The 23,007-nt window shown below is 47.8% G+C and overlaps 1 protein-coding gene across 2 annotated transcripts in view; it reads right to left on the bottom strand.

Annotated features, from left to right (window-relative positions):
• LOC102904867 (uncharacterized) overlaps positions 1–23,007 on the bottom strand; it is a 184,374-nt gene that overhangs the window by 21,212 nt on the left and 140,155 nt on the right. For both annotated transcript variants that reach the window (XM_076552390.1, XM_076552391.1), the window contains exons 34-38: positions 22,605–22,837; positions 21,671–21,809; positions 20,366–20,486; positions 8,802–8,911; positions 1,190–1,339 (exon numbers count right to left, since the gene is read on the bottom strand). In XM_076552390.1, the coding sequence (XP_076408505.1) occupies positions 1,190–1,339; positions 8,802–8,911; positions 20,366–20,486; positions 21,671–21,809; positions 22,605–22,837 (753 nt within the window). The remainder of the gene's footprint in view (positions 1–1,189; positions 1,340–8,801; positions 8,912–20,365; positions 20,487–21,670; positions 21,810–22,604; positions 22,838–23,007) is intronic.

The raw sequence follows: 23,007 nt of genomic DNA, 5'->3' as shown, positions 1-23,007 counted from the left end.
TCAAAAAATAAGGTGGGTAGTTTCTGAGAAATGATATGCACGTGAACATGAATACATGTGCACACACAAATTAAAAAACAAAACAAAAAGAAAACAACCCACAACATGCTTCCAGGCTTCTACAAGGATGCAGAGCTCAATATGGGGAATTCATCAAGTGTGGGCAAGTCCAAGACTCACTGTTCGATATTTTAATGCTTCATTCAATTTTTTGGACACTACTTCATATTTTCCCCCTGAATATAAGATAAATTATAAGACTCCTAAGATACAACCTATTTCCAAAGAGTGTATACTCTATGGCAGTGTGACTCTGAGGCCCCATGGGTACTAGGACCTAGTTTTAAGGCGGTCTATGGTAATTTGAATGTAATTGACTCCCATACGTTCATAGGGAGTGACATTAGTAGGAGGTGTGGCCTTGTTGGAAGAAGTATGTCATCGTGTGGGTGGGCCTTGAAGGCTCCTTTGCTCAAGCTTCATTCAGGGTGACACTCAGACCACTTCCTGTTGCTTTGGGGTCAAGATGTAGAACTCTCAGCTCCTTCTCCAGCACCATGTCTGCCTGCATGCTGCCATGTCCCACCATGATGATAATGGACTAAACTTCTCAAAATGTAAGCCACCCCAGTGAAATGATTTCCTTTATAAGAGTTCCTGTGGTCATGGTGTCTCTTCACAACAATAAAACCCTAAGACAAGATCTCACCACTGAAACTGACCAATTGATATGAAGACAGATTATACATCTATCTATATCTATATCTATATCTATATCTATCTATCTATCTATCTATCTATCTATCTATCTATCTATCTATCTATCTATCTATCTATCCTCTGATAGACCAGAAATAGCACAAGGAGATTGGTGTTTTCTGGGAGAGGGGAGGCAGTTATACACCTTTCTCAAAGGCTCACCCTGTTGATTGGTCATGCCTTGTATCCATGGTAACCTCTATGGCTGGCCTACAACCCAGTGCTGCTAGTGCTATCACCTTAGCAACTGAGCGTGCCCTGGCCGGAGAAAATGAACCAATGGGAAAGAAATGTGGAGGGCACTGTTTCCCCCCAGGTTTGGCCTAAGAACAGCTCTCCTCACCTGCTCAGGTTTTCGTTGCCAGGCAGCCCTGAGGCCTCCATGCCCACCCCCTTCCTCCTTCCCAGCGCCCGCGTCCTGGGCACCCACCTGCTCCCTCTGGCCGAGCTTCTCCCTGGCATGTTGCAGGAGATGCTCGTAACACATGGAGTAGGTCTCGAAGTTGCTGCGCTCTCTGGCCATCACATCACACCCCAGGGAGAGGAGGCAGGCTTCGAGGTGCTCTCTCCTGAAAGAGATCTGAAAAGGCAATCCTGTCTCTCTTGGGGGCTCCACCAAGGGTTCTGGCAGGCACACCAAGCCAGGGCTCAGGGGACATATTACTCTGGCTCGTAGACACATTTTCGTTTCCCCTCCACACCAAAATCTTGATTGGCTCAGGTTCCGCAAACAAAACCCCTCTTAGCTCTGCTCCACACATTTGCAGAGCCAGGGACCAGAGACGAAATGGAGGCTGACTTGTCACGTGACTCAAACATGAAAGGTTTGGAGAAGTAACAAACTGTTAGAGTGTAAATTGAGCTCTACTTTGAAAGTAAACAAGCTAGGTGGCCGGCTTTGAACTTGAGTCCAGAGACTGCTATGAGTTCCATGATGAGTTACCGAGACACAGGGAGAGCTACCCGCCAGTCAGAGCTCATGGTATGACCCCCAGCTTCCTACCTCAGGACCCTGACATGTCAGGATAGTACTCGTCACTTGGTCCACCCAAATTCCATCTGGACCCCTCCCTCCACAGCTGCCTCTTGGTCTGTGCCACACCACGGGTATTGGCCTCACTGGTAAGATCTGGTCTCACTCTGGAGAGCACAGTTGACAGAGAGGACCCAGGGAAGTCTACATCGCTGGTTCTCAACCTGTGGGTCTCGACCCCTTTGGGAATTAAATGGCCTTTTCACAGGGGCCACTTAAGACCATCGGAAAACACAGGTATGAAACACATTATGATTCATAACAGTAGCAAAATTACAATTACGAAGTAGCAACAAAAATAACTTTATGTTTGGGGGTCACCGTAACATGAGGAACTGTATTAAAGGGTCACACAGCACTAGGAAGGTCAAGAACCACTGTGCTAAGTCATCTGCCCAGCCTGTATTTCTGTTTTCTTTCCACCTTTCTTTTGTTTGTTTCTTGTTTTTCTGGGTTTTTGTTTCTTTTTTTGAGACAAGGTTTCTCTGTGTAGCCCAGGCTGTCCCAGAACTCACTCTGTAGACCAGGCTGGCCTGGAACTCACAGAGATCCACCTGCCTCTGCCTCTCGAACGCTGGAATTAAAGGCATGTGCTACTGCTGCCCGGCCTGTATTTCTATTTTCTAATATAATATAATCACGATTGGTACATGTCATTAAAATAATTTTTACATAAAGCATACATACTAAAAGGTGTGTTTTCAAAAAGCCATCAGTTGTATCAGCCTGGCAGGATATAATAAAGACTGGTCCACGGAATCTGAGGACAACTGCTTATGTGGCCCAGAGTGCTAGGACTCCTTCTCCAGGGCCCTCCCCCCAGCCCTGAAAGGGCCCTTTCAGTAGATGGGGTAAGGTGGGTCACCCCGTCCCATGCTATCCTCTGCACCTTTGGGCAATGAGCACCAGGAAGCTGTTGACACCATACCAAAGGGTCCTGGAGTTCTCTTCAGAACCCCAAATCCTTTGTGGGGAAAGGGCTTATTAATGTCGAAGGGAACTTCCTGGTTTGACTCTGGTGAAAACCTGAAGCCCTGAGAAGTCAAGGCTGAGAGGTCAGCCAGCGAGGGTGTGGCCAGTGACCTCACCTCAGGCCACGCTGGAGTCCAGCCCCAGTGACTCACCCCTTCCTGGCCTGGGAGTGAGCACCAGCCAACAGGGCCTCCACCGGCTCTCTAGCAGGGCAATCGCCTCTCAGGCTAACTTCTTGCCACCATAGCCCCTGAACATATGGGCTGGCAGAACATACTCGAGATGGCCTCCCCAGACGGCAGAGGTTTTCCACAGCAGGAGCAAGGGGCCCCTAGTGAGTTTGGATGGCACCATAGAGGTGGGGGTTGTCAGAACTCGACCCATAAGCACCTCCTTTCTCCCACGAGGCTCCACGGGAGGGGGCGGGCAACAGATTGGGTAGAAGGATCCGCTCCAGCTCAGCTCAAGCACAGTCTTAGAGCGATCTGAAAGTGCGGGGAGGGGACGAGGAAGTGGGGAGGCGGAGCATGTCCGAGGTGGGTGCAGCAGCTGGCAGGTGAGGAAGCAAGGCTTTAGGTACACTTTGGTCCTGCACGCCACACTCAGCCTCTTGAACAGCAGATGCTGGACCCTGGGGCTTCCGCTGGCTCTGCCAGGAACGCTCAGCTGCAGCCATACCTTCCAGGTCACTTCCAAAGTCCCTCCTGCTCCTGTAGAGGCAGCTGGAACAGGTTTTACCCTCCCACTTCGCCTCATAGGCCCAGATGTTCCCAGTACCACGCCCCCCCTCTGGACCGGCTCCACTGCAGCAGCGGCAGCAGCAAGTAAGCCGGAAACTGACTGTGGCAATGGCGTTGGCTGCAAGAACAGCAGGTTGCCCTGTGCACTCATTCCTCAAGAGTCTTGGGTGAGGCCCGGCCGGTGCCAGGGCTTATTCTGCTTCCAGTGGCTTTATAAGCGTGTGCCACCACACCCAACACAGTTTGTTTAGTATCAGGCACAAAGGTATTTTGGAGGTTTCTAAAGCACCACCTCTGCTGATGTGTTCCTCCTGGGACTGACTCCCGTGGGCTGCACAGGGCTACTCCGCACCTAACCCTATCCCCTGCTCCAGCATGGTTCCCACGCCCATGCTGTTTGCCCCCTGCCTGCCTTCATTCTATCAGCTCCTCCGGGTGCTTCAAGATTCAGCCCTAACAACACCTCTATCAGGAAGCCTCCCTCTGGCCTCCGTGTGTCTTCTCCCCATAAATAAATAAACTGTACTCAAAAATTTGAAAATCCTCTTTTTAATAAACTCCAACTCTGCCTCAAAGGGGGGCGCGGGGGGGGGGGAGATATTAGAACCCAGTGATGGATGGAGGCTGGTTTTCTAGAAATTGGACAGAGACTAGACACCAACATGAGTTTAAAGAGAGAGAGAGAGAGAGAGAGAGAGAGAGAGAGAGAGAGAGAGAGAGAGAGAGAGAGAGAGAGAGAGAGAGAGAGAGAGAGAGAGAGAAATCTGCCAGATTGACCTGATTTTCTCAGGAAATCGCGCAGACAGAATCCCGGCTTCCAGCAGGATGCCTGAGAAGGGGACTGGGAGAACATGGCCGGATGGCAGACTCACTGCGCATGCCCCTGGCCCATGGATGATCTGTTCTGAGACAGCTGCACAGCCTGGGAGGTCTAGCGTGGGCAGCTTGGGGCCTTGGGGACTGTCCTGTCTTCACTGCTACTAATGGCTTAAAGAGGATGCTCAGGGCAGGCAGAAAGAGCAACCAGATGCTGAAAATGCAGATCTGTGAAGATCTCAAGGGGTCCCAGGAATGGACCAAACTGACCAAGAACAAGCGGGATGATGGGGTGTCCGAGTCCAGCCTGCGCGCTCCCGGGGACAGCTCGCCGCACCAGCGTGATGCGGCTGCCCAGCCCAGCACACTTCCAGGCAGTAATCCAGGACAAACACTGAGGCCAAGGTCACCGTGAGCTGTGCCGACAGCCTAGGATTTAAAGGAGACTGGCCACAGTGGCAAGCGTGTGCCTAGTGACCTTGGAAAGGAACAGGGGTGGCTTGTACAGGGGAGGGCTGGTAGGCTGAGGACCCCAGGTCACTGCCCAGTCCACTGTGCGTGGAAGAAACCAGTAAAGGGGCCCAGGAGAGCTCTGCTTCCCCGTCTGCATGTTCTGGTATGGAGCCCCAGCATTCAAGGAAAGGGTCCACTTGGACTTGTTTTCTGGAGCAAGCCCCCTGCTGAATCGTGCAGGGACTCCACCCACCACAGCGACGGTTCTGAGGGGCCTGGGATATTTGCTCACCCTCAGGGGCAGAACCCATGGTCTGTGGGTCTCCAGGGACAGAGGATCTACGGTGAAGATGTACAGGGAAGGCCAAATACAACTTACTAACAGCTGACCAGACACAAGCTGCCTGGGGCCGGGCAGTTTGGTTGTGAGTGAGCTCTTGGTTTCTGCAGGGGAGCAGAAGAGACCCGTGGCCCACCAGTCATGGACTTGAGAGGAGCCAAGCGTCACCAACCTCCCCAAGCATTTCCTGAGTTGTAGATGTGCCTGATAGGGATTTGTTGTGTCTGTGAATCCTACATTTCTTCCCTACAAGATGTCAGCTTTAGCTGGGGTGCCTGTGATCCCAGCAGTGGGGAGGTGGAAGCAGAGGATGGCAGGTTAGAGGCCAGCCAGGGTTACATACAGATTGAGATCCCGTCTCAAAACGAAAACAACATCCCGTCCCCCAACAAAAACCAAAGGTCCTTATCCTCAGTGATGGGGTGAGCAACCGGGCACATGCAGAGAGGTGTGTGTGAGCAGTTCTTGTACATACGTACGTACGTATGTATGTGTGTATGCATGTATGTATATGTGTGTGTATGCATGTATGTATGTATGCGTATACTCTATATCTACATATCATAAAACTTATTCTTTTAACTGTTACCAAGTATAGAGCGGTGGCACCATCACCAACCCACGGACAAATTCCTTTTCATCTTACGAAATGAAAACAGTACCTGCTGAACACTGATTTGCCCTTTCTGTTCCCGACTCCTGTGAGTCTGACTCTTGCGGGTACCTGATAATCAAGAATCCTTTCATGCCCTCACAGGTGTCCCCACAGTTTATCAGGTGGCAACACATGTCAGAATGCCCTTCCTTTCTTATTGTTAAGAATTTATGCATTCTTTTTATTTATGGATATGTTTGGGTGCCTGCATAAGTTTATGTGCCCCACGTACAGGTAAATGCATTTGTAAGTTGCCAGGCATGGTGCTGGCAGCTGGAGCCGGGTCCTCTGGAAGAGCAGCAAGCATGCTTGACTCCTGAGCCACCTCTCCAGCCCCCACGCCTTTCCTTCTTAAAGTGAGCCACTGTGTTTTGATTTAAACATCTCTGCCCTTGGAAGACAGGGCCGTTCATCAGCACACAGGACAACGCTCCAGTGTAAATGATAGCTCCGTGAGCATATGTGTATGGCTGAGTCTGGGGGGACTACATCCCCACCACGCTTGGGAATTCTCTACCTCATAATTAAGGACCCAAGTGTTTATTGTAAAATTTATGGGTACATTTCCAAAAACTTAAGAAAAAAAGTGTAAACTTGAAGAAAACAATGTAAAAAAATTGAGCACATTTTGCCAATACAGATTTTTTTTAAGTTTCAAATTTTATTTATTTATTAATTTTTTTAAAACAGAGTCTTGCTGTATAGCCCAGGCTGGCCTGGGATTCTTGTTTCCTTTCTATATATCTGTCTATCTGTCTGTCTGTCTGTCTATCTATCTATCATCTATCTGTCTCTCTATCATCTATCTATCTATCTATCTATCTATCTATCTATCTATCTATCTATCTATCTATCATCTGTCATCTGTCTGTCTGTCTATCTATCTATCATCTATCTATCTATCTATCATCTATCTATCTGTCTGTCTATCTATCATCTATCTGTCTGTCTATCTATCATCTATCTATCTATCTATCTATCTATCTATCTATCTATCATCTGTCTGTCTGTCTATCTATCATCTATCTGTCTATCTATCTATCCTCTATCTATCTATCTATCTATCTATCTATCTATCTATCTATCTATCTATCTATCATCTATCTGTCTGTCTATCTATCTATCCTCTATCTATCTATCTATCTATCTATCTATCTATCTATCTATCTATCCATCCATCCATCCATCTATCATCTATCTATCTATCTATCTATCTGTCTGTCTATCTATCTATCTATCTATCTATCTATCATCTGTCATCTGTCTGTCTATCTATCTATCATCTATCTATCTATCTATCTATCTATCTATCATCTATCTATCTATCATCTATCTATCTGTCTATCTATCATCTATCTGTCTATCTATCATCTATCTATCTATCTATCTATCTATCTATCTATCTATCTATCTATCTATCCTCTATCTATCTATCTATCTATCTATCATCTATCTATCTATCTATCTATCTATCTATCTATCCTCATCTATCGATCTATCTATCTATCTATCTATCTATCTATCATCTATCTGTCTATCTATCTATCTATCTATCCTCTATCTATCTATCATCTATCTATCTATCTATCTATCTATCTATCTATCTATCTATCTATCATCTATCTGTCTATCTATCATCTATCTATCTATCTATCTATCTATCTATCTATCTATCTATCATCTATCTGTCTATCTATCTATCCTCTATCTATCTATCTATCTATCCATCCATCCATCCATCCATCCATCCATCATCTATCTATCTATCTATCTATCTATCTATCTATCTATCTATCCTCTATCCATCTATCTATCATCTATCTATCTATCTATCTATCTATTTATCTATCTATCTATCTATCTATCCATCCATCTATCCTCTATCTATCTGACTAACTAGCTCGTATGTGTACGTCTCTCCTGATGGAGCCTGTGCTCTCCTTCCACTGTGTGGGTTCTGGGGATCAAACTCAGCTCATCAGGCTTGGTAGCAAGAACCTTTACTCGCTCGGCCATCTCCCTGGCCCCTGGCCTGGAACTCTTTCCCCCACCTTCCCATTACTTATTTGTGTATGGGGCGTGTGTGTACACGCACACATGCACACATACACATGTCAGCATGCCATGGTGTTGTGTGGGGGTCAGATGTGGCAATGTTCATGAGTTGGTTCTCCACTTCCATCATGTGGGTCCCACTGATGGAACTCAGGTCATTTGGGTTTGGCTGCAAGCTCCTTTACCCACTGATCCAGCTTGCCAGCCCCTGGCCTGGAACTTCCAGTCTCCCTGCCTCGGCCTCCTGAGTGCTAGGATCACAGGCCTGGCAGGACAGATTTTTTTTTTAATGGTTGGGTGGAGGTGATTTTATTTTAAGCACTTATTAATGACCCTGAAACTGGTGTTCAAATACTTGCATTTGCTCTCTTATCTTGCCTTTTCAATGGATTCTTTCGATTTCAGCAAACACTTTTGGCCAAGGGTAAATACCATTGAACATTACAGTTTAGGGTGTTATATGAGTTCAGATATCTTTTCTGAAAGGACACAAACATAAAATTATTGGTATCACTTCCATTGGAGAGGAAATTGGGGATGTGAATGAAATGTTACCTTTTGGTGCTGTAGGCCTTTTATTGGCCTTCCCCTGCCTCCCAAACTGCAGACTTTTAAAAATGTTTCCTAGTTAGGTGTACTATAGGTCTTTTTAGGTTTCCTCTTTTTCATTGTTTTATACTAGCAAATCAACAATAGAAAACTGCTTAAAAAATCAACTCTATTTAAAAGTTCCAAGTTTGTCTTTAAACATTTGATCAATTTTTTTGATTAGCCAATGATCATTTTCTGATTACTCCAAAATGGACAGACATGGGCTTTTTCATACTGAAATGGTAGTGAGTGGTGGACATTCGGGGTTCAGCCTCAGTAGTCACATCATTGGGGAGAGTGCAGAGCACCAGGGTATGTAAAACGGCGACCTTCCCCACATGGGTTACTGTTTAAAGGGAAGCAGAGCAGCTCATTTTGAATGCGTACCTCGGGTCCGTTGTCTTGGGACTTCTCCATTAATCTCTGTACAAATCGCTCAACTATCTGGGGTCTCACAACCGAAAAGTTTTCTTTCATGACTTGGTGTTTCCAAAGGTCTAGGAAAAAAACAAAAACAAACAAACAAAAAACCAGATCAGCACAGGCATCACAAAACACAGACAGGCATCAAGGACGTGACTCCACAGCTCCCAAATGATGCCAACACAACAGTCTGCCACTTTGAAATGCCAGTGGGGAAGGGGAGGAGGCAGTCCAGGACATAGAACCCTCTGGAACATGGAGTAAGGGATATATCTAGCAAGGCTCTTAAAAATATTTGGGGACGCCCTCCTGAAAACCAGTGAACAATACTGTTACTGTAGACAAAACCCAGAAAGAAATGCTATGCTCCTATCCACCTTTCATGAGGTCTATCTTCCTTCATAGCCTGTGTCTAAATGATGATTTCAGTCTAATGCGGCTATTAGAAGTAAACAGGGAACATGGCTAAGGCACAGGACAGGAGGCATGCGTGAACTTATTCAGAGCAAAGTTGCCTATGGTGGCAGAGGTTGTGGGAAACACGCCTGTCTGTCATTGGGATCATTTTCACTTATGGCATATCCCTCCAATGGAGTAGTACGCAACTGTTCACAGGAAGACACTCTTCCAATATTGATGGAAGAGTTTGGTGGTATTGATCAAATACCAAGGACCTCGGGTTATTAAGGGAAAATGGCAAGGCATAGAGCGGTGGATAGAAAAGAGCCCACCCACCCAGAGCTCCAGAGTTTCCCATTCCCAGCAGCACACCGTCTTTCCCTGTTTTACTGAAATCCTCCTCCCGATTCTCCTCTCACCATTTACCACCTCATCTCTTGGCACCTTTCACGGCAGAATTCCCAGAAAGCAATGCCGTCCCTCCAACCCACTTGCCTGGTTTTCACTTCCCCCCATCTGGGGAAACGGATTTTTACTATAAATACCCACAACTTCCTCTAAAGCCAACGGCTTGACTCGCCTGCCCTAGTATTCTCCCCTCTCAAGGCACGGAACACCTCTAGTATGGCTCTCTTCTCAGCTCCGTGTCCTAGCTGTCTTCACTGACCCCTTCTCCTCCACACTCCCTGCGCCCCAGGACTCAGCCTCTGCACGCTGTGTATTCATGCATTCACCTGCCGTCTCATCCTCTCACAGCTGGTTTATAATAATTAATAATAATAATAATAATAACCTCAAGTTTGGATTAGCATCTTTTTATTCTGAAAGTCGCTTAGAACTTAATTTAGGCATAATCAAGTTACCAGTGTCCCCTCCCTACAGGACTCCCTCTGCACATGGCATCTGATCCATCCCTGCTGCCTCACAAGATACCCAGCATCCGAGCACTTGTATTTTTCTCTGCTCCCACTTTCAAGACAGCTGGAGAGATGGCACTAGCTAGCAATCAAGTCCTCGCCTTGCAAGGAAAGGACATAAGTTTTGTCCTCGGAACACCTGTAAAGCCGGCCAGTCGGGTGTAGCAACATGAGTTGTAAGCCCATTGCTGGGAAGACGCAGGCAGACAGACCCCTGGGGCTCACCGGCCAGCAAGCTTAGCTGGTTGATGAGTTCCAGGCTAGTGAGAGATCCTATTTCCTTTTCTTTTTTTCTTCTTCTTCTTCTTCTTCTTCTTCTTCTTCTTCTTCTTCTTCTTCTTCTTCTTCTTCTTCTTCTTCTTCTTCCTTCTCCTCCTCCTCCTTCTCCTCCTCCTCCTCCTCCTCCTCCTTCTCCTCCTCCTCCTTCTTCTGTGCAGCCGGGCTGTGTGGAACTCGCTGTATAAACCAGACTGGCTTCGAACTCACAGTGATCCACCTGCCTCTGGTTCCCAAGTGCTGGGATTAAAGGTGTGTGCCACCACTGCCCAGCTGAGGGGTCCTACTTCAACAAATAGGTTTCTGAAGAATGACACTGGAGCTTGTCCCCTAGCTCCCCATGCGTGTTACTCACGTGTAGATGCACACACACACACACACACACACACACACACACACACACACACACACACACACACACACACATACACACACACACACACACACACACACATACACACACTTAAAATAAAACGTAAACCAGATGATGTCACTCTATACTGGGTCTAAGGAATCTTAGCAGCTGGGGAAATGTTGGAGAAGCCAAGCCCCCCACTCCTCTGTTGACCCTGCCTGCTCTGGCTTCTCACTTCCTCTCAGATGAGAGTCCCTGCCACACACTCCAAAATACATGGGATGATCAGAGAACAAGTATCTGCCACCATCTGCTCAGAAACAGCCGCACCTCTGGGATTTATAGCCTGTGCTGTTGACCCAGAAGTCTTCATTTTGAAAATGGGATTCCACATTTCTTCTACAGATGGCTACTTTGCACAATAAACCTACAAATCATAGTTCGCGCTTCTTCAGAAAGCTTAGCGCTTTAATAAGCCTGAGCTTTGATGGGACAGACAGAGCTCTGATTATCACGGAAAACTTTCCAGACAATAGCTTGGATGCCTTTCCTGGGGTGCTGCGGGGCAGAGGTCCATCACACACTTCTAGCTTGGGACCAGTTTGGGGTTTATCTCTGGTTCCCGCTAAGGAGAAGCCTTTTCCAGCTCTCTCCCTGCGCACGGGTTCAAATGAAGACACACCGAGACTTACAGGCTGGAGCCAGGGAGAAAAGAAGTCTTCCAAGGAATTTCTGGCAAAGGGGAGCCCATCTCCACATCTGTCTTGTTCTCAGTGCATGTGTGTGGCCATGGTGTCTTCAACATGAAGCAGCAGGAGGAGATATGTTCTCTCTCTCTCTCTCTCTCTCTCTCTCTCTGTCTCTCTCTCTCTCTCTCTCTCTCTCTCTCTCTCTCTCTGTATGTGTGTGTGGTGTGTGTGTGTGTGTGTGTGTGTGTGTGTGTGTGTGTGTGTGTGTGTGGTATGGTGAATGTAAACGCAGGTCCGAATGGAGGTCAGAGGATAACTCAGGAGTTGCCTTCCTTGCCTTGCATTTTGTGTGAACCAGGATCTTAGCTTGTTTTTTCCCATTGTGAACTCCAGGCTAGCCTTTGTTTTCCTGGAGGGGTGTGCTGTGATGACAGCGGGCGGCAGCACCCACCTTTCCGTGGTTCCGGGGATTCCCATCTGTGCGGCAAGTGCTCCACCCACTGCCCTATCCCCCCAGGCTTGAAGCCACAGTCTTGACAGAGACTCAGCAGAGGGAGGGGGAAGCCCTCGAGCTTAGGTTAAGTGACCTGGACTAAAGGAAAGTGAGCTGGCCAGGTCACTTCCCCTTTCTCCCTCCCTCTGAAGCTCTTAGCCAGAAGCACCGCACTTCCCCCACCCACATGAGCTGGTTCAGTGGCCCCTGGGTCTTAACCCAAACAGAGTGGAAGGTCCACAGGTGCAGAGTCCTTCCCCTCCCTTCCCCTCCCCCACGGCCAGGGGCCCAGGTCAGGGCTTGAAAGGCACATGGAGGTAAGAACCTGTCTTGTCCTCCTGTGATTTTCAAACTGCTCCCCCAAATACTAATTTCCCAAGCGCTGCGTTGTTCTCTGGACAGGATAGCAGTAACAATACAGTTATGGTCTGGGGTCTAGATTGGGGGGAAATCTGCACCAGCCTTTCCCTGAGTTTTCCAAATGAACTGCAGTGCCTACCTACTGTCAGCTGGATGGGACCTAGAATCCCCCAGAGCAGACCTCCGGGCACGTCCATCAGGAAGCTTCTAGACTAGGTTCATTGAGGTGAGGAAACCCACTCTAAATGTGGGCAGCAGGAGTGGGTGGCAGCGCGCCCTGGGCTGGGACCACAGGCTGAGTGAAAGGGCGGGTGAAGCAGAGCATCACTGTTCCTCTCTCTCCCTCTCCCTCCCTCCCTGTCCCTCCCTCCCCCACCTCTGCTCCCTGACTGTAGGTGCAATGTGACTAGCCCCCCCCCCCCCCCCCCGAGATGGATGACCCCTCAGCCCCTGCGTGAGCCGGAAGAGCCCACTTCCCCTTGAGTTGTCAGGCATTTTACCACAAGGAAGAGAAAATGACCCACGACAGTTACTTGGACATGAAACAAGCCAGGCATGGTATCCAATCCTGTAGTCTTTGCACTCAGAGGCTCAGGGAGAGCAAAGTTCAAGGACAGCCTGGGCTACCCAGTGAGATCCTGTCTCAAGAATCAAAAAACAAAAGCAGAAAACCAAGGAATTGGCGTTAGGGGTTGGGATGGAGGTCAGGGGTGGAGCACTCACCTGAGGTTCAGTTCAGTGTTGGGAGGAAAAGACTGATACTTGGGTGGCCAATCCAAAGAAGCCAACTAAAGTGGGACGGCTTTCAGAGGGACCGTGCTAGCTGCATTTCATTTTACTTAAGGTACACAAGGCTGCAAATATTTGCTAGTACTCTCACGTAGAGCGTGGGCCTCTGCACGCGTCCACTCCAGCGTGGATGGGTGCTGGATCATTTCTACTCTGTAGATACGATGCGGTTCCCAGCATGCACTGTGGCTCACTGTTGAGCCCACAGTCTGTAGGCTTTGGCAAATGTAACTGGAAGGTGTATGGATGACAATTTCTAGGTGTATTTGTCTTGAGAAAAAGAGTAGCTAAAGATTATGAAAATCTAAATACATTATTTTGTAAATTTTCACAATTTTGCCCAATCTGTCATCTGTCCCAAACAACTACATTTTCAATGAGTCTTTCCAAAAATTTCAAGGTAGTGTTTTAAAATCTTTTTTTTTTTTTTTTTTTTTTTTTTTTTTTTTTTTTTTTTTTTTTTTAGGACAGGCTGGCTGTCCTGGCACTTTCTATGTAGTCCAGGATAGCCTCCAACTTGCAATTCTCCTGCCTCTGGCTTTGGAGTTGCTCTGGAATTGCAGGTGCGAGCCACTAAGCTCAGCATGTAAAGTGAACGCTTGGAAAAGCAGTTACAAGTTCACAGCAAAGTACAGAGCGTCCGCAGACCGCTTGTCCTCCGAGGCCAGCCACACTGTGCATCAGTGACAGTCATCCCCAGTGACCTGCCAGCCACAGCAGCCGAGGGCACAGTTGGTCGTGTGGTTCACACCTGGTGTTCCACACTCAGTGAGTTGTGACAAATGCATAATGACATTATAGTATTGCAGAGTCATTCCCCTGTCTGTCCTTGCCACCCACCATGGCTGCCCTGGCAATGGCTGTTTTTGTTGTTGTTGTTGTTGTTGTTTTGTTTTTTACTGCCTCAGTGACTTTGATGTTTTTAGCGTGTCACATAGGTGGAATCATACATGGTTGCATTTTCAAAACAGCGTCTTTCACTTAGCAATAGGTATTTAATCTTCTTCCACATCATCTTTAAAAAGTTATAATTACAGCATTTCTTCCTTCCCTTTCCTCCTTCCAAACCTCCCCTGCACCCCTCCCTGGTCTCCTTCTAATTCATGGCCCTTTTCCCTAGTTATAATTGCATGCATATGCATATATATTTATAAATATAATCTGTTCAGTCTGTGTGATGTTGTTTGGATGAATGTTGGCTGACCTTTTAGTACTCGGTAACCAATTGGCATGCTCTTCCATGGGGGGGTCCACTTCTCCCCCACCCAGCTTTCCTCAGTTGCCAGTGGTTCTTTGTGTAACGTGGAGGCCTTGTGGCCATTTCCCAGTCCACTTTGGCATGTCCAGTGGCGTCTCCCTTGTTTAGCTCACGTTTGAGGAGCCATATTGGTGAGACTTTATGTGTGTGGCTTCTGACATTAGCAGGAGACACAGTCTCACAGCACAGCCCCGGATCCTCTGGCTCTTACAATCTTTCTGCTCCTTTTTCTGGTCCCTAAGCTTCAGGTAGTAGGCATTTAATCTTCGTCCATGTATGTTTAGGGGTTCATAGCTCACTCTTTCTTTCTTTTTCCTTCTTTTTTTTTTTTAGTAGGATTGAGCTTGCATACTAGGCAAGTTCTCTAGCATGAGATCTTTCCTTCCTTCCTTCCTTCCTTCCTTCCTTCCTTCCTTCCTTCCTTCCTTCCTTCCTCCCTCCCTCCCTCCCTCCCTCCCTCCCTCCCTCCCTTCCTTCTTTCCTCCTTCCTTTCTTCCTCCCTCCTTCCTTCTTCCTTCCTCCTTCCTTCCTTCTTCCTTCCTTCTGTCCTTCCTTCCTTCCTTCCTTCCTTCCTTCCTTCCTTCTTTCCTCCCTTCCTCCCTCCCTCCCACCCTCTCTCCCTCCTTCCCTTCCTTCTCTCTCTCTCTCTCTCTCTCTCTCTCTCTCTCTCTCTCTCTCTCTCCCTCCCTTTCCTCCTTTCCTTCTTTCTTTCTTTCTTCTTTCTTTTTCTCATTCTTTCTTTGAGACAGGATCTCCCTCCACAGCCTTGATATGTAGAGATGTCTGGCCTCGAGCACACAGAGGTTGACTTGCCTCTGCCTCTTGAGTTTTGGGATTAAAGGCTCCAACTGTTTTCTTTCTTTCTTTTTTTTTCAATATTGGATTAATTTCTAAAATTATATGTATGTGTGTGTGTGTATAGGTGTCCATGGAGGCCAGAGGTGTCCGATTCCCCAATGTGGGTGCTGGGAACTGAACTCCAGTCCTCTGGATTATCAATGCTCCCTCTTACCCTCTTAATCACTCCAGGCCTAAAATTCTGGGTAGGTTTTGTTGTTGGTTTTATTTGTTGCTCTTTCTTTGTTTTGAGACAGGGTTTCTCTGTGTAGTTTTGGTGCCTGTCCTGGATCTCACTCTGTAGACCAGGCTGGCCTCGAACTCACAGAGATCCGCCTGCCTCTGCCTCCAAGTGCTGGGATCAAAGGTGTGCGCCACCACACCCAGCTTGTTTCTTTTTAGTGTTTAATAACATTCTATTAGCTAGATGTATCACAGTTTAGGCAAATCAACTTGGTTATTATAGAAACAACAGATCTCTGTACATACTCTGACTTCACTGGCTTTTATAAGTTTGAATGAAATCACTCAAATTCAATGACAACTTAAACCTTCATAAGCAGGATTGGAACAGGCAATGATCAAAAGGGCAAAAGCAAGTCAAAGGTTGTGACTAATCCACACTCTGCTGGTTTGCATCCCCAAAGGATGATACAGACAGACATGAGTGCGATGAATGTATACATGTCTGCCTGTCTGTCTGTCTGTCTGTCTGTATGTATGTATGAATGTATGTATGTATTCCACTTTGGAGACCGTCGACCTTCAAATTATTAAGGGAAAATCAGAAAATCTGTTTAAAAATCAGTTTAAAGCCGAGGTGTCAAACATAGAGGTGCAGGGCCTCTCTGAATTCAGGGAGCCTGTGTCTGGGGTTTAGAGCCACTGCCAGCTCGGGGGTGGGGGCGGGGGCGGGGGCGGGAGACAACTAGTTCAGCTATCAAGAGCTATTACCAGGACCAGGTGTGGGTGCCATATCTCCACAGCTTCCCTGACAAACTGGAGGCCATGAATAAAAAGATCAAAGACACGGTGGAAGGGAGGTAAGAGGGGGAGGGAGGGAGAGAATCTTCCACGGTTTGGTGTGTGCATGTGCGTACATGCGCGTGCACACGCGCGTGCGTGTGTGTGTGTGTGTGTGTGTGTGTGTGTGTGTGTGTGTGTGTATGAGCCCTGAGGCCAGAGGTTGACATTCATTCTCCGCCTTATATTTTGAGACAGGGTCTCCCACTAGGCTGCTTGGACAGTGAGTCCCGGGTATCCTCCTGTCTCTGCCTTCCTATGCTGGGTCACACTGTGCCTGGCCTTTTACATGGTGCTGGGACTCTCAGCTCATGTCCTCACGTTTGTGTGACAAGCACTTTGTTCTGAGCCAACTCTGGGGCCCCTGAGTTCCCCTTTGGCAGGGACAAAGGCAAACCCTGGTCTGGCCAAAGCAAAGACCCTGAGGGAAAACCTTGGAGCCTCCGCTAAACCTGCAAGGTCACTGGGCTTCTAAACATCCTTGAGTCCTGACTTCCCCTGAGAAGCTGCCAGCTCCAGGCTATCCACGAACTGCTGTTCTCTGGAGGGAAGCTCCTCTGCTTGGAAGCTTTGCCCGATGTAGCTGTAATGAGCAGTAGGTGGGTGGAGAGTCCAAGGTTCTAACGTCTTTGCAATGAGAGTGACGCCCATTCCCCTAGACTGAACTGGAGAAATACAGCATCCACGGCACTCAGTGGGGACCTACTTGCTTGCGTTAGGGAGCCCAGAGGACCCAGACTTCCATGCTGAGACAGTCCGCCACAGACCGAAGGCCAAAACCAAAATAAACTGAAGGCAGTAGCAATCACCGCACCCATCTATTGGGGATGTCTTTTTGTATCTTGTAAATGTGTTGTTTTGATTGATTGATAAATAAAACATTGATTGGCCAGTAGCCAGGCAGGAAGTATAGTATAGGCGGGATAAGAGAGAGGAGAATTGTGGGAAGAGGAAGGCTGAGTCAGGAGTCTCCAGCCAGACACAGAGGAATCGAGATGTAAAAGTACCGGTAAGCCACAAGCCATGTGGCAGCTTATAGATGAATAGAAATGGGTTAATTTGAGATATAAAAACTAGATAGTAAGAAGCCTGCCTTGGTCATACAGTTTATAAGTAATATAAGTCTCTGTGTGTTTACTTAGGACCTAGTGGGACTGGAGAAAACTCCAGCTACAAATGGTGCCCAACGCCCATCAGTCCTGGCTTTCATTTTATTGGTGTGTGCAGTGCTGAGGACAGACCCTAAGGTCTGGCACGTCTAGGCAAACCCTCCAAGCTATATTCCCAGAGGCACTTAGCTTCAAATTCACGTAAGGATGGAATCCAAATGGGGGTCTCAACTAGAACTGGTCAGTACCCTCTAGCCAGGGTGATGTACTAATGTCAGCTCAACCACAGTTCAGAATAACTCCACTCTGCTCCTCTGCTTCCCCCAGACTGGCATTTACACAGGCTCTCTGGAAAGCCCAACTGAAGAGCTCCTCACCTCCCTGCCCAGTGCAGCACAAAGCAAGCATGCCCTCCTGCACCCCGCCCCCACCCCAGGGTGTCACCGGAGTGAACCTGGAAGGTGGCTGCACCTGCTCAGGCCTGTGGCTTTCCTGCTAGGACTCAGAAGGGAGCCACCTGGACGCAGGACGCAGCACAAACAAGGAAGCTTTGTCTCTGGTGAAGTGTTCCGTAACTGGAGCTTGGTTACACTCCACTCTCTGGTGACATTTGGAGACGCCCATGGGGGAGTGGTCAGCGTGCACATTGCGTAGCCTTTTCCCAAAGCCCTGTTTATGAAACTCAGCGACTTGAAAGTCCTAATAAAATGACGTTGGTCGTGAGGAAAGAAAAAAAAAGGTGATGTCTTGGGTGGGGGCTCTCATCAACATTCTGGTGTACATGACCTCCTCTGGATAGAAAACCTAATTTGTTTTGCCAGTCAACCAGTTCCTCCCTAGCTCAGAGGTTCTGGATTTTTCTGTGGGATTGTTAGGAGTTAAGAATACATACTTATTTGGTGGTCTCCATGATCCATAGAACCTGGTACAATGAAAATTGAGGGCCACTTGTTCAAAAAAGCAAAAGAAGGTATCTTTGCAGGTACTTACTTAATAGGAAGCTTTTCCCTCTTCCAAAATCTCCTACCCTGCGGGCTGTTTTCTGGCTGTAATCTTACACTCCCTTGGGGGTGGGGGTAAGGGAACCCTCAGCTGCACCCATGGCTCTGCCCACATGGTTCAGTGCAAGTATGCAGGAGACCCAGCCCTGCCAGACCCAGGGACCACATCCCCGCCAGGAGGTAAAAACTGAGCCAAGCACTTTCCAGCACTCAGGAGGCTGAGGCAGAAGGACAAAGGTTTGGGATCAGCCTGGGCTACATAGTGAGACCTTGCCTCAAAACAAAATCAAACATACACAAAGCCTTTTAAGTGGAAAGAAATATTCCAAGGGTTAAGAGTGTAAAAGGATATTTGATCTAGGATTTGCCAGCTTTTTGTAATGCTGGGGATCAAAACCAGAACCCTGTATTTACTCTGTGTGTGCATTGTATGAGCTCTACCACTGAATTACATCCCTAGCCTGTGAAATTTTTATTTTATTTTTTTATTGCAATCTGTCTGTCTCTCTCCTCAGATGGGTCTCACTCTGTAGCCCAGGCTAGCCTGGAATTCATTATAAAGCTCAGACTGGCTGCAAACTCATGGCCATCCTCCTCCCTCAGCTCGCAAGTGTGGGGATTACAAATGTAAGCCACTGCTGTTGTCTACAGTAAACATGGATACATGGACAACGTGTGGGTCAGGACAGAAAGACACTTAGGAAGGGGAAGGCACCCCTCGCCCTGGAGTCTGCTTGAAGCCGCTCACCAGCTGAGAATTAAGAATTCCAGGAGTGGGAAGAGATGACTCAAGGATGGAGAGCACTTACAGCTCTTTTGAGGACTCAAGTTCAGTTCTAATTCCAGCTCCAGGGGACCCGATGCGCTCTGTGGACATCTGCACTCACATTTATTCTCTCTCTCTCTCTCTCTCTCTCTCTCTCTCTCTCTCTCTCTCTCTCTCTCTCAGAAGTAAATATTTAAAATTAAAAAAACAAAAAACAAAAACCATACAGAATCCCAGCAGCACAATCAGCAACATTTACTAAGGAGGGTGCCATCATGGAGACAATACTCCTTGTGTGTAGAGAAGAACGCTAAACGAACATACCCTTGTATAGAGAGAAGAACACTAAACGAACATACCCTTGTATAGAGAGAAGAACGCTAAAACGAACATACCCTTGTATAGAGGAGAGAAGAACACTAAACGAACATACCCTTGTATAGAGGAGAGAAGAACGCTAAACGAACATACCCTTGTATAGAGGAGAGAAGAACACTAAATGAACATACCCTTGTATAGAGGAGAGAAGAACACTAAACGAACATACCCTTGTATAGAGGAGAGAAGAACGCTAAACGAACATACCCTTGTATAGAGGAGAGAAGAACACTAAACGAACATACCCTTGTACAGAGAGAAGAACGCTAAACGAACGTGCTTGAGAGCAAAGCCTAGTGACCTCTCAGTGCCGTCTTTCTCCTTTCCCAGGTACTTTCTGGGAACCCCATAAAACAAGACTAACCCCTTGGTCCCTTTCCCCGGCAACCCTGAACCTAGGGTTGTATCCTATCAGCCGTGACCCTATCCAGGCCACAGGAACCGCCCTGTGATCACATTTGGGTTCTTTATCAACCCTGTAAGGAGAGGTTCAGGAGCCGTGCCCACCGTGACTGTAAGACACTGAACTGTGACCTCCCCTGCCACACACGCAGGTCCACAGCCACGATCTCAGGTTGCATTTCCCTTCTCCCTCAGGGCCTCTGTTTGTTATGCCCCGTTCTAAATACGATACAATCCTCCTAATAAACTCCTGCCCCGCTTCATACTGCCCCTCCCCCCACCCCCGAAATTCTTTTCTCTAGAGAAGTTGAGGGTCTGTCTTTGCCTGAGCAGGAGTCCCTGAAAGATAAGGGAACTCTTCAGGCCTTTGGGGGGTAGCATGGGATGGTGTCCTCCCCACCATCAGTGACACTTTGTAAACAGAGAAAAAAAAAGTTTATTTTTTTCAAGTAGTAAAACAAGCATGTGTTCGTTACCTGTTGGGAGGGTAGACTCCTCCTTGGACTTTTCTGATAGAAGCAGGGTTATCTCTCTATTAACTTTCCTCAATACCTCTTGGATCATATGAATTTCTAAACTTTCCAGAAGTTTCTGGAGCTGGAATGAGCACATCGAGATAATAAGCATCACCCTGCAATTCAGGTATCTAACAGCTCCCAAGTGCAATACCTGCGGACGGGCTTTGGGCTTGTCCTCAACTCAGCTTGTTTCTCTGGGAAGAGTGCCCTTTGGGATCTCAACTTCTTCCCGGGGACCAATACGCCTCTTTGCCCCCCCCCCCCCGGCACTCATCCTGATGGATAAATTATAACCTTTCTTCCTATACTCTACAAAGTGCTCTGTATCTGGAGTGACCTCATGCCCGTTGACCATCTCTAAAGGACACCAGGAATCTCTCTTTATTTTATTTATTCATTTATTTTTTGGTTTTTCGAGACAGGGTTTCTCTGTGTAGCTTTGCGCCTTTCCTGGAACTCGCTTTGTAGACCAGGCTGGCCTCGAACTCACAGAGATCCACCTGCCTCTGCCTCCTGAGTGCTGGGATTAAAGGCGTGCGCCACCACCGCCCGGCGACACCAGGAATCTCATGCACTGTTACTTTAGTAAGAGTCTGAGAGCCAGGTCACACACGAGGAGGATTTCGTGAGAAGACTTGAGGCTGATGTACATCAAGACGACTCATTGCCATAGCTCTGAGTCCCTTTCCACCCACGCTGCTTGTGGAGCCGACTCTTCCCTGTGGGAGGAACTCCAGCGGAACCAGGGTGCAGAAGCATCAGCAGTGTGCTTGGCCCTGAGGCATGTGTGGAGTTCACACTGACATGCGCCATTGCTCAGTGGCTTCTCGGCTCGGACAGCCAGAGGCCCTGGGTCCCCTGGTCAAGCTGGTCAAGATTATTCAGCACACTACCTGAGCCACTGCGAAAACTGTACTTCCTTTCTCTGAGAAAAACCACTTCAGAATGCTCCGTCTAATATTTCCTTTCGACATGGATGCACACCGGCTGGATTTTATAGTTAAGACAGTATTCGTTACATGTTCTGTCCTATTTCTTATGATGCAGCATATGAGTTTGAGGAAAATGGAAACAATGAGAACCCAGACTTATAGAATGGAGACATTCGCGGGAACTTCTCTGCTTACTCAATCCCCACACACCTCTAAGAGCGCCCCTCCCCCTCCCAACTTGAAGAAAACACGATTTGTATTTATCGTCATTTTTACAAGCCAGTGTAGCAAGGCAGCTTTTCAAAGGCAAACTGAAGAGAGCTCTGTGTACCTGCTGAGTTTTTATTTCAATTTCTGAGGCTCCCTTTGGGGGAAGAATAGATTGGCTTCTTATCATAAGTCCTTCAAATTCATCCTCTTTGCCCATCTGCCTGGCTAACGCTTTCATGCTGGGGTAGAAAATGTCGGCTCTAGGAAGGCAAAGAGACAGAAATTAGCAAATAAACACATTTCCTCTCATTCAGTTTCCTGTCATCCAACTCCTTCACAGACACGTCAACAGCCAAGTCTGCCACTCCTTCGGTCAACACTAGATCCCGAGACCTTTTTATGCCGAGCACATATAACTTCTGTCTTCACGTGGCAAAATGTTGACAAGTCTTCTCATTCCTAGTTAACAGAGAACCTGACCTCAGGAACTTCCGGGGTAGACGATTCTGAATGTGCCAACGAGAAGGTCGGTGAGGTCTGGGGGGGTGGGCTCCGGCTTAGTAAGTACTTGTTCAGACAGACACATGGCAAGGACAGCATGCCTTCCCTGCCAGCTGCGTCATCCTAGACGAGGTGTGAGGCCAAGGTCTGGGTGACCTTGGGGACCTAAGGCCTTATACCACAGGTGCCACGTCACCCTCAAGCATTCAGGCTCAGCGCTGGGGCTCTGGCAGTCCCTACCCGCGGCAGCTGTCTGCTCTGAGCTGACAAGCTCACGTCAGCATTGAGGGGGTCACTCAACAGTTCCAAGTGACAGGTCCTAGGGAGTAAGTGCCAACAAGGACAATTCAGTGGAGTCTAGCTCTTCCCCACCACCAACACGGAAGAGCTTTTCCTTACGGCACTGCTGTGGAGACTGTTTCTAGCTGCCACCTGACCCCGTGCAGCTGGGTGTCCCCGGAATCCTGGACCGACTCTCTCAGTGAAGGGGGAGGAATCCACGAACCCCAGGCTCTACCCGCTGACATGGGTTTTTTAGTCTCAGCAGGACTCACTCATAGAGCTCTGAGAATTGTTTGTAGAGCGGACCAGAGCTGATCTCCTGGCCTTGAAGCCTGAGGCGGCCCCAGTGTTCCTTCAGCACTTCCAGCTGCTTCCACAGGACGAGGAAGGACTTCATCAGCGCAAGGGACATCACAGCATCACATGGGCGCTCCAGCAACGCAGAGGCCTTTGGGTGACTTTCTGACTGACGCGGGCAGAGTCCTGACAGTTTGGACCCATCTGGCTGAAAACGTGACAGAAATCCTTTGTCAACTGTGGCTCAAGATGCAATAAGTTTTTATATGTATCCCATGCAAAATAACATCCAGGAGAAATGATTTGCAGACCTGTAGCATGTGTAGAAAAAACCTAGATGGCTGAATATCCTTGCTGAGCAGGCAAGATAGGAGCATC

Source organism: Peromyscus maniculatus, chromosome 16 (assembly GCF_049852395.1).
Source record: "Peromyscus maniculatus bairdii isolate BWxNUB_F1_BW_parent chromosome 16, HU_Pman_BW_mat_3.1, whole genome shotgun sequence".
In the NCBI taxonomy this organism is placed as follows: domain Eukaryota; kingdom Metazoa; phylum Chordata; class Mammalia; order Rodentia; family Cricetidae; genus Peromyscus; species Peromyscus maniculatus.
The sequence above is the reverse complement of the archived record's forward strand: the minus strand, read 5'-3'. Positions and strand labels throughout refer to the sequence as shown.